Source organism: Emydura macquarii, unplaced genomic scaffold, assembly GCF_026122565.2.
Source record: "Emydura macquarii macquarii isolate MOO-44397 ecotype Brisbane River unplaced genomic scaffold, CSIRO-AGI_Emac_v2 contig_3451, whole genome shotgun sequence".
Taxonomy (NCBI): Eukaryota; Metazoa; Chordata; order Testudines; family Chelidae; genus Emydura; species Emydura macquarii.
In genome coordinates, this window is record NW_027133588.1 from 7,208,174 (window position 1) to 7,223,905 (window position 15,732).

The 15,732-nt window shown below is 38.8% G+C and overlaps 1 protein-coding gene across 1 annotated transcript in view; it reads left to right on the forward strand.

Moving 5' to 3' along the window:
• The window catches only part of TRPM1 (transient receptor potential cation channel subfamily M member 1), a 36,166-nt gene that overhangs the window by 12,279 nt on the left and 8,155 nt on the right, over positions 1-15,732 (forward strand). The window contains exons 7-12 of the mRNA XM_067534691.1: positions 538-830; positions 1,719-1,947; positions 3,681-3,803; positions 4,222-4,353; positions 7,886-8,137; positions 9,980-10,154. Coding sequence (XP_067390792.1) covers positions 538-830; positions 1,719-1,947; positions 3,681-3,803; positions 4,222-4,353; positions 7,886-8,137; positions 9,980-10,154 — 1,204 coding nt within the window. The remainder of the gene's footprint in view (positions 1-537; positions 831-1,718; positions 1,948-3,680; positions 3,804-4,221; positions 4,354-7,885; positions 8,138-9,979; positions 10,155-15,732) is intronic.

The window sequence follows — 15,732 nt, forward strand, 5'->3', positions numbered from 1 at the left end:
GAAGCATTATTCTGCAGGAATAGATGTAGAGCATATCAAATTAGAGACTGGAGTGGAAACTTCTTCTATTAACTGTCAGCTTCACTAAGAAAAGTCCTAAGTTGTTTCAGTTCACTGCAAAGCAACCAGTGCGACTACATATGCAGCACAACTCCACCTATATTATAGCTGGTCTGTGTAACATGAAGACTTTAATATAATAGAGTTGTACTGTATTTATAGAACACTAGTGACTCATAATGAAGCATGCAAGTAATGGTTCTATGGCCAAAATATTAACCTAGAGGTGCTAACCAAGTGCATGATCTGTTGATAAGGTATTATTTCATTATTATTGGCATTCTTTGTCGAAACAAATCAGGAATTAAACTACAAAACATTATGTAATTCAGGAATGTAGGCTGCTTGTCAATGGGAAGTTCACCATTTCCTTTGGAAATGCCAATAGTCATCTCAACATCTATTTTTGTGCATGGAATATGTGTCACAATAGCTTTCAGAATTCAGTGGCAAGAATTTTGTTTTGTTTTCCTTTAGGATGATGAGCCTCCAACCAAAGGGAAGAAGAAAAAGAAGAAGAAAAAGGAGGAAGAGATAGATATTGATGTAGATGACCCAGAAGTCAGCCGCTTTCAGTACCCATTCCATGAACTCATGGTATGGGCAGTGTTGATGAAAAGGCAGAAGATGGCACTGTTTCTTTGGCAGCGAGGGGAGGAGACCATGGCCAAGGCACTTGTGGCATGTAAACTGTACAAATCCATGGCCCATGAGTCTTCAGAAAGTGAACTGGTGGATGACATCTCTCAGGATTTGGACAACAACTCAAAGTTAGTTAACTGGAATGTAGTGCATGGCTAATTTCTAGATATGGGGCCTATGGACTCCTCAGAAGTTAATTTTTGAGCAATTGCAGTTAATTTTTAAGATGGTGGGTCACAGGGATGATTGTTTGACCCATTTTACTGATCATATACAAAAAAAGTTGAAGTCTGAGGATATAAGGACAAGACTGGGGTACAGGTTGAGTTCTTATCACAGCTTGGAGTCCCTCTATGGCCTTAGGAAAATTGCTTAACCTCTCCACCCCAGTTTTTTCCTTTATAAAACACAATTAGCTTACCTTACTAGGTCAGGATTAACTGATGTAGATGAGTTCTCTAAAGAGGAAATTTTTGTCTACTAAGTATTATTACAAACAGTCTCACAGAAGCTGTGAAAGAAGTTGACATGTTGGAAGAAATGTGATTAAAAATAAGAAAAAGTTTGAAGGGAATGGAAATTACATGCACTCTACTTCTTTTTTGTTAGTCTCTGTGCCTCATTACTTTTTTAGTTTTAAACATTTCTTCAAAACTTTCAAATGTAATTGACTTTATTTTAACTGTCCTTAGAATGTTGGAAGTTTACAAAATGACAGTTACAACTTCTATAGTGCCTTAATCAAAGGATAAAAAATTTCAAAGCAATAATGACATTTTTAATCAATAGTTTCTTACTTAAGCACCTACATTAGTTAATTATCATTTATATTTATTTGTGTGGAGCTTTTGCATGCTACCACAAATCATGATTGAGACACAGTTGTGCCTGATGCTGTGCAAAACAAATGGGAAAACACAGTCCCAGCCCAAAGAGTTTACAATCAAATATAAGGGAACACTATAATTTTTAAGCAAAGTTTATCAGATTATTTTTGTGTGTCTCCTTTTCTCTAGAGACTTTGGCCAGCTGGCTGTTGAGTTGTTAGATCAATCCTATAAACATGATGAACAGGTTGCCATGAAATTACTGACCTATGAACTGAAAAACTGGAGTAACTCCACATGTTTAAAACTTGCTGTGGCAGCTAAACACAGGGACTTCATAGCTCACACCTGCAGCCAGATGTTATTAACAGACATGTGGATGGGGCGACTACGCATGCGGAAAAACCCAGGCCTTAAGGTATTTCTTCTACGCAATCGCAGTAATTTCCTTGACATTGTTATTGAAGGTACAACTATGGCACATAGCATTGTATCATATTTAGTATATTTATTCATATTAGCTGTTCAGCCCCCTAATTAGAGGAGTGCTTTAAAAGTATTTCTGTTATGAAGCTAATTTTTTTGGCTTCCAACCTCAGAATGCTTAAGGGACAGCATTCCCATGGCAGAGGGGTGTAGAAGGCAATAAAAGGCTTAGTATGCTTTAAATCTGGAAGCAAAGCCAAAGCATTTGATAATGACAAAAGCTGTTCATTTTAAGTTTATACCCCAGCCATGAAAATTAGTTATATTACATAACAAGCCAAAAGAAATTAATCATGCTCAAATATTACTGTGGTGAGGGTCATACAATGAAAGGCAAGAGAGAAAACAAACCACATGTGACAGATGCTAGTCACAGCTCTTAATGCAGTACTAAAAGGAGTTCAGATACTACGGTGAAGATGGTGGTATAAGAACCTATGTAGAATAGTATAGAGTAGAATTATGGGGGGAAACACATTATTTAAAAACAATCTTCTCTTGTTTTGAGGACTTGAATACTTGTTCTGCTGATTTCTCTGTTTTTCCATTGATTGGGCTCAGGTGGTCGTTCAAGAGTAGGTTCAAAGAGTGAATAAGTGCTAAGAGTGAATCATGTTAGGAGAGTGGCCTGCGTGGAAAGGAGAGACATATAATGCACACACTGAGGAGTGTTTTGATGTTGCTTGTGATTTTCTGGTCTATGATTAGGTGAAATCCTTCTCTCATCATTTAATGTAATCACTGCCTTCCACGTGTAGGCCAGTCACCTTTGGTGTCATTCCCAACCCATCTCTCATTATTCCAGGTCATCACCAAATCCAGTTCATTTTCCCACTATAACTTCTACAAAATCCATCTGTTTTCCTACTTCTCCTGCCAAAACTCCTGATCCACTCTCCATTTTTCTCTCTCCTTGACCTGTTTCATTGTCAACTCTCTTACTCTCCACTTTCCCAGGTCTCTCCCACTTAAATGACTCAAAATCTTGAGTCAAATCTCATGATCCTCCCACCTTTCAGATCACATCACCCTTTTCTTAAATCTGTTCACTGACTTCCCTTTCTCTTCCATGCAAAATTCAACCATTCCTAACCTTCCAGTTTTATCCTCCTCACCTTATGTCAACCAAACCTCCTATTCTCATTTCTTCCCCTCACTACACCTTTTATCTCCTTCTCTAACTCTTTTTATGTGCCTTCTTTCATGCCGTCTCTCATACTTACAAAGCTCTCCCAGTTGTCGTCTGCCAAGCTTCGCCCCTTTATTCTTTCAGAACCCTTCTGAGAACCCGCCTGTTTCATATCAGAATGTGATTGATAAGCTTTGGTAAGAACCTGCTCCCCTCACCATTCTGCTGTATATTGTTTCACAGAATTTAGCTGTTAAACTCTGTGCTACAACACTTTTGCCTTCTGATGTCTTCATCAGTTTTATTGCAATGTAACTACAGAGATAAGTCTTCCAGAGCAAGCTCCATGTTATATCTTACATCTCTTTATGCCATGTGTAATACTGGTGCTTTGTACATACTAATTACTTCAGTAGCTTCCTGTATGTTGAATGTTATTCAGAGAGATTACTGCAACAAAAGAAATAATTTTGTTTAAAAAAAATCTAATGACGTAATCAATGATGCATTGAATTAATACTTCTTTTCTTGCACAGGTTATAATGGGGATTATCTTCCCACCCACCATCCTGTTCCTAGAGTTTCGCACATCTGATGATTTTTCTTATCAGACATCAAGAGAAAATGAAGATGGCAAAGAAAAAGAGGAGGAAAATGTGGTCAGTGCTACACCTTATCAGAATGTTATTAACTTCTCCAGTATACTTGATATTCAGAATTGTCTACAATAATGCCATTGGCCACTTAAAATTGAAATCTGCAAATTTTCCATGCCACCTGCCTGTGTCAGAACAGAAGTTCCTGTATATCAGAGTACTGAGAGTATGTGGGCCAAATTCTCAGCCAGTGTAAATTGATGTAGCCATACTGAGGTCAGTGGAGGTATGCCAATTTACAGCAGCTGATAACCTGGCCTTATATTTTTCAAAGAGCAGTGGAACCGGGTAATTAGAGAATAAAGTCTTATTATTCAGAAGGAAGCTTTGTGTAGCTACCAGATGATTGAGCATCATGACTGAAAGAATTTCCTCTAGGTGACATTATATTGGTGACAAGAAGCCAATTTCTGTCTTCCAGGATGCAAATGCTGATACCGGCTCCCGAAAAGGAGATGAAGAGAATGGAAACAAAAAGCAACGGAGCCTTCCAATTGGAAAAAAAATCTATGAATTCTATAATGCACCTATTGTAAAGTTCTGGTTTTACACAGTGAGTATGTCATCTTGACTTCTGATGATGAACAATTTGTTACATTTATGTAACATCAAGGATTCAAATGGAAAAGTAAAAATAATATAAATATTGACTTCCATGAAATTTCCAAGCGCACTCCTCAAGGAAGGATTTACTCTATTAGGAAAGAAATGAGTGGACAGAATGAAGAGATAATGATAGTCTATTTTATTTATAGTATATAAAGTTCCTGCAGAATATCACATTGAAGAAAGAGCAGTATTAAATAGCAATGCAGCACTGTTTGTGTGTATTGTCACAATCCACGGCCAATGCATATTGCACTTTGAATGCTATTCCTGCCTGATCCTAGTCCATTTATAATTGCTTCTTTTCATTTCCACAAGGCTCTGGTCCCTGATTCTTCTCTCACATACAGTGGTTTTATACTGATGTAAGTCCATTGACTTGAGTGTAATTATTGTTGATTTACATGAGTATGAATGAGATCAAAATCTGGATGTAGATTCCTTCTTTAATGCCCTGTGTGGGCTACAAATACAACCATGTCAAGAAATCAAGTTACAATGCAGCCATCCTCTAACCTGCTTGTGAAAAGTTACAATTTGTAGTATAGATTGGACCTTAGTCATGTTTTATTTCTATGCTAAAGCCATTGTTAGTCTTTATTTACATAAATGCTCTCCATTTCCTTGTTTGATATCTATGTTTATGCATACACACCCTAACCAGAAGCACAGATCAACACATAACTTAGACGTGCTATTACATTTTCTAAGTACATAAGTGACAAACGCAATCTAAATGCTGCTCACTTTTCATTCTTTACTGGAATTAGAGTACTATGTATCAGAAAATATCTGGTACCCACGTTACTGACCTTAACCTTCCTACACAGCCTGTATAAAAGATATAATTTCCTAAGACACAGATACAGCTATGTCTATATCACATACACGGTCTTTAAACAATAGGTTAGGAAAATTAATAAATCTTGGCTACTAGGTTTCTGGTTATAGGACATTGTAATCACAGCTCACTACACTGATCTCTTGCTGCTAACTATATTAATACTTTAAAAACAAAATTCCAGTTTATTTCACAAAGAAAAATACTTAACATGTTTTTCATAGGTATTTATGAAACTGACTAAAAATAGCTACAAGCATTAAGGGCCAGATCCCAAGCCTGCTGGAATCAATGGGAATCTTTCCATTGACTTTACTGGGCTTTGGATGAGGCTCCTATAACTGAATCCTAAATTCTACAGCAGCTTTCATCACTCCAGCTGCTTGAACTGTACAATATGCCCTGCAGGTGCAGCCTGGGATTCACACTGTTCTCTCTTTCAGAAATGAAAAAAAACTTATTTTCTCCTGGTCAGCCAAATCCAGGCCTTCAGTACTAAAATCCAGTCAGGAGAAAGAGGACAATTGACTGGAAATCCTGGCAGTTCTGGAAAGATCATACAAACTGCAGTTGCCTCAAACATCCAAGGGCTGGCAGCACAATTTTCACAGTTTAGACTGAGAAGGCCTGTGTACCGAAAGCAGCTTTAGCGATGCTGTAATTTAACAGACGGCTGAAGCTTATCTGTATCTACATTCACTTAAGACAAAATAATGGGATATCACCTTGATATCTACTTTAAAGAATGGGTATAAACAAAATACACATTAGTGTAGGTATCTGTTTCTCTTATGAATTTATCCTGCTCCTAGCATCGTTGTATCTGAGAACGTAACAAAATTCTCATCACACATGGTCTAAATCCCTTTAAAACTTAAGGAGATATAGTTAAAATCTTTTTAATCATTTTTCCATTTTCTATGCTGCTTTATTGAATCTAATTTTTTTAAATACCAAAAAGTTCAAAGGTCTCTACTCATTCTGGATTTCCAGCTTGCGGCACCTGTGGCCATTATTTCCCCATTTGACTTTTATTAAAGCTGTGAGCACCCGGTATGTTTTGCAAATCAGGCCCTAGCATCAGGAGGAGGTCAAAGGGTGATTTGATTGCAATTGGTAAGTACCTACATGGGGAACAAATATTTAACAATGGTTTCTTCAGTCTAGCAGACAGAGGTATAACATGATCCAATGACTGCAAGTTGAATCTAGACAAATTCAGACTGGAAACAAGGTGTAATTTTTTAACAGAGAGAGTAATTAACCATTGGAACAATTTACCAAGGGTCATGGTGGCAATTTACCAAGAGTTTCCATCACTAGCCATTTTGAAATCAAGATTGGATGCTTTCCTAAAAGCTCTGCTCCAGGAATTATTTTGGGGAAGTTGTATGGCCCGTGTTTTACAGGAAGTCAGACTAGAAGCTCACCAAAGTTAGTGGACAATTATGAACATTTGGACCTGAATATTTAGGTATGTTTCTGCTGATATACATTTATGTTCTGTACTTTAAACTTGGTGGAAATGACTTTGTGCACAAATTTTGGAAGACTTCCAATTAACGTAGTGCTGTCTATGCTGCCATGGACAAAGCAGTCACTGTGTAATAGCCTTGCAAACTAACGCCTGGAGTCCATGCACATAAAGGATTCTTTTTTCCAGATATCATACCTGGCTTACTTAATGTTGTTCAATTATATAATCTTGGTGCGGATGGACCGCTGGCCTTCACTCCAGGAATGGATTGTCATCTCCTATATTGTGACTCTGGCTCTAGAGAAAGTAAGAGAGGTAATGCTAAGCACACCAATAACTGCTATTTTACATAATCATGGGGAAGAACTTGCCATTTATAAATAATGGTGACAGGTGCTGGAGGAGTAGTGTAGACAGGCATGCGACAGGCGATTCCCTTCCCTGCAGCTCCTCCCAATCCACATAATTGATGAGGGACTTCAACTACTGCCCACTCCATGGCTCTCAGAATCTCTCCTGTCTGAGCAAAAGATCAGTCAAAAATTCCATTAGGTCAAATTTGCAGTTTCCTGAATTCAATGCCTCTTTCTTACATGTATTTCCCTGGGAGGGCATGAGGATATAACCCATAAACAGCCTCATGTTATGTCCTATTAGTGTATGTTGCATTGATCAGTTATGATGTATGATCAAGAGGTTGGGGGGAGGAAGGTGTTTTATATGTAAATTAGCAGTAATATTTAACTCTTTATCATCTCAGCCCTTACAGATTGATAGCATAGCACAAAAAGTCCACTGCTAAAACAACTCACCCCGCTGTAGTTCCCTCACAGTATGTTTCCCCACCCACCATATCCCCAAAATAAACTCCTCATATAATTTTGATGTGGACATAAATGTGGACAAAATGTTAATGGGTCTCACCTGGTGAATTAAGTGAAAATGATGAAATCCTACAGTTTAAAGAAAGTTGGGTCAAACTAGAAAAATTAAATAGAGTCTGTAAGCAGCAATGCGTTCTGCTGCAGGGGCAAATCCTGCTTACCACACAAGTAGTCCTGCTGAAAACCATTACACCTGTCAGACTGCCCTCTGTCTCACCATTATTTTAGAAATGCACCCTAAAGATTTTCTTCAGGATTTGTTTCCTTTTGCTTTCAGATTCTGATGTCAGAGCCAGGCAAGCTGAGCCAGAAAGTAAAAGTCTGGCTGCAGGAATACTGGAATATCACCGATATGGTGGCTATTTCAGTATTTATAATTGGAGCAATTCTTCGCCTACAGAACCAGCCTTACATGGGTTATGGAAGAGTAATCTACTGTGTGGATATCATTTTCTGGTACATTCGAGTACTGGATATCTTTGGTGTGAACAAGTATTTGGGACCCTATGTCATGATGATTGGAAAAATGGTGAGTACATCTTAAAGTATGTAAGAAAGCAGATTTGGGAAAGTAAAATCATTTCCTGTTCTAGATGCCAATCCTGCAACTGTTACTCATCTGAGTTGGTCTGTGAATAAGGACTGCAGAACAAGGCTCTTAATTCTGACTCATGAATTACATACTCCCACAGAGATTTTTCGATACACTAATAATAACCTTAATTCAAGTGACAGAATATTTCTTTAACTATTTCAATACCCTGTATCTTTAACACCCTGCTTCCTGTCCTATTGCAGTCTCTTCAGAATAGTCTACTTAATATCAGTGTGAATCTGAGTGAATAATTTGACCATGTGAGGGTATTTTAGGTTATTCCCCTTCAGAAAAGTGGGGTTTAAAATTTATAAGCTTAGGTCTGATTCTCAGAGACCCTTTTAGATCTTCAACTCCCATTGACTTCAGTTAGAATTGTGGTTGCCCAGAGCTAGTGGTTCTTAATATCAGAGCCAAACTGGTTTCCCTCTCTCAAAGCATGGTATTAAACCACCTTCCAGTTAATGGAAGCTAATATTTTTGGAACTTTGTGCTGTCGATATTATAACAATAGGTTCCCATAGCCTGCTTAGCCTGTAATAAATCCAGTATATTAGGGATGTCTGGGGAGTCCACTTGATTTCCCATTTAAATGAATATAAATGTAACTAAGGAAGGAAGTGAAACTACAACACAGACTTCTGTTAAGATGAACTTTGCTGGAACTATGTATTTTGGGTCTTAAGCTCCTAGATTGCTGAGGTAGCTATGAAAATTTTGCCCTCTGTTCCAAAAAAATATATTGAGTATATTGATGATACAAGGGAACATTCAATTTGAGAGGGATGAGGCCCTGAATTTGCACTTAGAGATTAAAATGCACTTTCACTTGGTGCAATGTGGTGCATTCCAAAGGCCAAAATGTTGCTCTTCAGAAGTGTTTACATGTGAGCCTCTCGGGCAGGGGTGACTTAGCAGCATACAGAGAGGGAAAGCACCAGCAGCAGCAGAGAAGTCATCGCATTCTTCCCTTCAAGTCAGTGGCAGAATTTTAACAAGAGCCACTGTCCAACATTTCACTACCTATGTGCTCAGGGAAAGCATGGCTGGGAAAAGTTGAAATACATACTTTTGTCACTGGCCCAAGCGCTTATCTGAAGATGCACATTCTGCTTTCTTTTTTTGAAAATAGGAATGTTATTTATTTGCAATTACTGTCATTGTTATTGTTATACATTTCCATGGCACCCTAAATGTACATACATCATATCATACAAGGAATAGAAAAGGACAAAGGCCCAGAACCTCCACTATGACTGAGAAGCATCCAGTCTTACTCAGGAGAGATGTTGCAAAGGTGGCTTTAAGGACACTGAAGACTGCTCTGACTTAAACTGACTGTCTTCAGCTCAAGGGCACATTACAGCAGCAAGAGATTGCCAGGGCACAGGAATGCCCTCTAAGCTAACAGTTAACACTGTAGCCAGTTATGCTGGCTTGAGGAGAGGTCTGTTGGCAGGGCAGAGTAGAGTGTTTCTGATGCAGTGGGAATCTTGTCTGTAAAGCCATATGGTCTGATAGTCCTTTTAGTCATAAAACATGTAACAAGTTTAAATGGATCTCGGGTATGTTTTTCTGTACTTTATATGTTTTCAGATCATGAGCAGCATTTGTAATAGCACAATAGTATCAGGGAAGCAACTAGTTTTGGGAAAACATTTTATTCTCATGAGTCTTTTTCTTGGTGGTTTTTCTGCACACACTCAAATGCACACATTCTTTCATGTATGTTAACCTTGATTATGACAAAACGCTTTGTATGATCCCTCTGTCCAGATGATTGACATGCTGTACTTTGTGGTCATCATGCTTGTGGTTCTGATGAGTTTTGGAGTAGCCCGCCAAGCTATCCTGCACCCAGATGAGGAGCCCTCTTGGAGATTAGCCCGCAACATCTTCTATATGCCATACTGGATGATCTATGGAGAGGTGTTTGCAGACCAGATAGACCGTAAGAGTAGAATTCATAGTAAGATTCTGTTTCCTGTTTCTGAGGCAGATGATCAGATCCAAATTAATGAAAATGATTGTTTTTAATTTGGAATTAGTGTGTTTGTCTTTGGTTGGTTTTTGTGGCAGATTCCGGACTTCCAAACATCATTTTCTTCTCCCTAGCAGAGTACAATTGGAACCATGTACCTGTCAGCATATGTTCTAATTCAGTTACTGTTGAGAGTGATGCAGTCTGAAACACTCCCCAGTCTTGGAGGTTGTTAAGAATATCACCTCGGAGATGCTCCACTTCCTCAGATGGTTCAAGAAGAGATAATCCTTGAGTTACTGCTGAACCTGGTTCATCACCAGACTCTGATTCAGGAAAGCACTTAAGCACAAGCTTAACTTCTAAATTCACGCTGAAACCCTGTTGACTTCAACGAGACTTAAACATGTTCTTCCCTGACATTATTGAGCCATAGGCCTGTACGTGCTCTAGAGCAGGGGTTCTCAACTTGTTCAGTACTAGAGCCTCTTTCCTTTTGCAATATGTGAAGGGCAGGGTGGTCACAACCCCTGCCTACTGCTTATCACCCCCAGGTTTAGAACACATGTCCCTAGAGTATTTTAAGTGATGATTAACTTTTGAAACGAGTCTTTTGGCAAGACAGTCTGGATATATCACAAAGGTCCTGTCTCCCTCCATTTCTGGGGGCAGGGTAGTGTTTATCAAAACATGAGCCCTGCCAGCTGGAAGAAAAGCTGCAGTATCATCAACTGGGAATGCAGACGCTTGTTGTTAATGTTCCGACAGGTTAGTGATCCCCCAGAGTCAATAATGAGTCAGTTAGGGAATAAATGAGTTTTATTATAAAAACAGGAGTAATATAGATTTTTAACTAGTTATACTCATCTAAACAAACAATTAACTATGAAATATAGACTAATATAAAAGGATATAAAAACAATTAAGCACAAAACATAAATTGATATAAGAAAGTATTAAACAGGCAACTAACTATAAAGACCTAAACTAATATTAAACAGACAGTGGTTCCCTGCCCGGGAATCAAACCCTGGTCTCCCACATAGCACACAGGGACACTTACCACTGTGCTACACAGATGATTAGTTAATTGGTGGACACAGAAAGAGGTTACACAGATGGTTAACTGCAAGGCACAGAGGCAGTTAACTGCAAGACAGAAGGATTTTACACAGACACACAGCGATTTCACACAGACAGTTAACTGCAAGACACAAACGGGCAGTTAAACAGACAACGTAGCTGTAAAATACAGACTGATAGTTAACTCCTCACCACACAGACTAGAATCCACAGCATTATTTGTTTTCGGCTGGCAAAAAGACGTTTCGCACTCGGGGGGGGAGGGAGGGGGACGGGACGGACACATGGGAGCGGGAGAGTCGGGACCAGATGATCAGGCTGGTTGCGATGAGGCTCTCAGCGGGGGCTTGGGAAAGACCCCTCTTTATGAACTAAATGGGCCATGAAGGGTTAACTGATTGGCCAAGGGATGGGATATGGGCTTCGTGCCAGCACTGGATTGGCCGGGGACACTTGCAGTTTTCCTGGTTGCTGGGGAGTTTCGTCTCCCATGGTCAGTTACATTCCTCATATATGACGTGGGAGCCAAAGGTGCAGCCGATTCCATGGTTACGCCCTAATAAGGTCAGGTCGTGGGTTGACTGTTAGCCCGAATGGATGGGGAGGGGGGAGGGGTGGCCATGTGCAGGAATTCGTCCTGCAACAGTTAACACAGGAATGAGATGGAGGGAGCAAGAAACAGGGCTAATAATAATTTCTAATAAAAATAATTTTAAATGTGAAAATCCTCTTTGCACGGCTTACAAAATGTAATGACCAAAGTGGCCCTTTGCTCTGGTTTCATGGCTCAGCAACACACTGATGTTAAGAATGCTGCAATCCAAACAGTAATTCTAGTTAGTTTTTGGTCAGGATGAATAGTGTTAAGTAGGAGTGGGGAATAAAATCAAGGCGAAAAGAGAGAAAACGATTTCCAGATATATCCTCCTCCTCCACCCTTGCTTTGGCCACCTTGAACTCACTAGGAGCCCCTTGCCCCTCTGTCTGAGAACAAAACATGGCCGTTAGTAAGATCCGCTGCTTTTTGGAGGTATAGGCTTACCTTCAGCATAACAGCAGAGTTAACTTAATTTGGAATAAAGTTTCTGCCTTAACTCTGGATTCCTTTGATTATGTGTTGTAATGAGATCCTTACATTTTACATTATTTTGTAATTGTTAACCTTCAATATTTTCCCCTTATACAAGGGCTTATATGGTCTAATCATTAATGGTCAGAACTCCCTAGTGCATGGGAGGGAGGAAATGGCTATAGGGGTTGTGCCATTAACCTGGTCCTGAAGTTACATTGTGGTAGTGCTGTTTTGTTTAGTTAGGACGCTGAAACACTCTTATCTTCTTCCTTTCCCCCATAAATTATCATATTATTGTAACTTACAATATGTAAAATTGTTCTTGGAAATAATTGGGTCAACCCAGTTACATATTACATGATGCCTCAGCTTCCATGTGTCTGGATAAGTCTCAAATGCGTTGATTCTCCTGTTGGGAGGAAATGACTAAAGCGGAGACTGAGGATATTCCTGCAGTTTATGTGGTTCATAGTATGTACAACAAATTCCTGTTCACCATGAACACAAATAGTAAAAGTAACATCAAAGTCTCAAGTAAACAGGTCTGTTTTCTCAAAAGTCAGTCAAAACACAGGCTGTTCTCTGCACCTGTAGCCAGCAGCAGCTCTCTCTGTCTCTGTATCTTGCTTTACATGCACACTGTCACAGCTCTGATCTTCATTCTCAATTGTACCCCAACTATACACCATAAACTCCTATTGTGGGGAAATGTAGCTAGCCAAGAACTCAGAAAATCCTACCTCAGCAAGGTGAAAGACCATCCGGGGAACCCCTGGCCTAACAGAAGGTAGGTTATATGGGGCTTATCTACACAAGAGATTTCTCTGGTTATACTAGTATAGTTATACTGGTATAGTCAAACCGATGTAGTTATTCTGATATAACTCTCCATGTGAACACTCCTACTTCAGAAAAAGAGTAGTTTTATTCATCTTAACTTAAACTGCTTCCAAAGTCACACAAGCTAAACTGGAAAAAGGCAGTCTTACACTGGAATAAGAATGTCCACATGGGAAGTTATACCAGTTTAATTATATGGGTTTAAAATTCACACATTATCTGATACAAGTATAACTTTCCTGTGTAGACAAGCCCATAGGCTCCTACTTTCTAAACAGCATTCTGCTTCAAAGACAATAGGTTTCAATCTAATCTTTCTATGATTGTAGGTAAGCGCCACTTAACAATTCACCTGGGTATGACTACGGTAGGCAGTCCAACAAGTATGTCAGATACTTGACGTCCTTTTGCCAATACCCTGAGGTGTAAATGATTTATGGGAAAGTATCATCATAAATGTCTATCTCAATAGTTCAATAAAATGCATTGCTATGCCACTTTCCTTTGTCACAATTGTACATCAAAGATAAAACCCTGGTATCATTGAAGTCAAAAGGAGTTTTGCCATTGACTTCAAGGGAGCCAGGATTTTGCCCTAAGGATGAAATACACTCCAGTGCTCCAATGTAGAAGATCCACATGAGCATGAAATCAGAAGCACCTAATACTTAGTAGGATCAAGTTCATAAGCAGCAGGAGGGCCTCTCTGTCTTCCTATAAATAGTAGGGTGACCCTGCTTACAACTTTTTGAGGACAGGCATGCCAGTACCTATAATGATAACCAAATTAGACTTTAATGATATTAGATATTGTAATAATATGTCAATATCATAGCTATTGATCGTTTTAATATAAAATGATAATGGGAAAGGCAGAAGCCAAGAAAGTCAGTGCCAGGACTCTGCTTCCAGGAAACAGGAGGAAGTTTGTTTCCATAACACCTAAGATTAATTTTGTGTGGTAACTTCGTGTTGTTTATGTTTGTGGTGACTCTCAATTGTGTTTACTGAAATATCTTGTATATTTAAATGATCATCTGCCAGCAGCATTTTGTGATTTATTTTTACCGTCATGAATTTGCTGCCACGTGTAGCCTTTGGGGAAGACAAAGTGAAAAGGAAATTGCAGAATGTACTGTAACTCTAACAAAGCCATTGTTTCTAAGCATATGTCCCTACTGTTCTGATATTTAAGTTGCTTATCTTTTCTTGGCAGCAAACCAGATACTGTATTGTCAATCATTTGTTTTCTTTTTCTCCCCCTATTATTCTGTTGTTTTCTTTCCCTTTTTTGCTTTCAAATTGCTGTGTAGTCTATGCCATGGAAATTAATCGTAAGTCTATGTGGAGAACTGATTATTTCATTTAGTTAAATGTGTTCATTAGTTTTTTCCCTGGATATTGGTATTTTAATTTTAATGTTCTGACAAAATTCAGGTGTCAATTTTTTGTCTTTCTACTGAATCGATTTCAAGTATCGAAGAAGCAGGGAATCTTTTTTTAAATAAAAAGAACTGATTGGGTTCTACTTTCTTGATTTGCAATCAAGCGCCAATGTTGTTGCTCATTCTATTGAGTTACTACCACAACAATCCTTTTTTATGATATTATGTGAGTTGTGGCACAGAGAGAATTTAATTTCCTTTGATTATTCAAATTCTACATTAACTTTTTAAAAAGCTAGTTGGACAATCTGTGTGTTTTCTGAGAGATACTTGACTTTCCATGTCCAGTTTCCACATGATAACCAGAAATACAAGACTAGTGTAGAACTTCGTACCATGTTTGGAAACCAAGTTTGAACTTTGCTTAAATATGGTTCTGGCTAACCCAGGTTTAATATGTGTTTTCAGGTTAGCATAGACAGGACCAAGCTGATTTCAAATCACTTTTAAAAAATGATCTTCAAAAGAGGTTGAAAAAGTTTGTTTGTTTTTTTGTAAACACTTTTAAAATAAATTGGTTTATGCTGGCAAACCAGATCTTGCAACAAATTTCTGCTGGGCGTAGTGTCAATTATAAGATTTCAGTGGGAGAGTACTTGCCGTTGGTTAAGCATGCCATCTAATGATAAGTGTTTGCAGAATCAAGCCCCATGTTTGAAGCCAAATGAACTGGAACTATATTTTAAAGAACAAACTTAGGGCTTCTCTAAACGGTGGCATAATGCACTCTACAGGGCTGTGATTTCTAAAGCACACTAACTAGTTACATATGAATTGGTTCGTGGAGACCTGCTGGCATGCCCTTTAACATAGTACTGTTTCTAGCAGTTAAACGTGCACGGGGGCAGCCTTTAGTGCACACTGGTAGGGTCTATACAGACCAATTCATGCACAGCACATTAGTGCGATTTAGAAATCACAGCCCAGTAGAGCACATTACCCTAGAGTGTAGACAAGCCCTTACTTTTCAAACATGGTTCATGGGCCAATATCTTCAAACGCAACTAGTGACTTTGGGTGCCTGACTGGAGACATCTGAAACAACCCTGATTTTCAGAACTTAGTGCCAATCCACTGAAATTCAGGCCCCTGTTAAACAAGTGTCTCA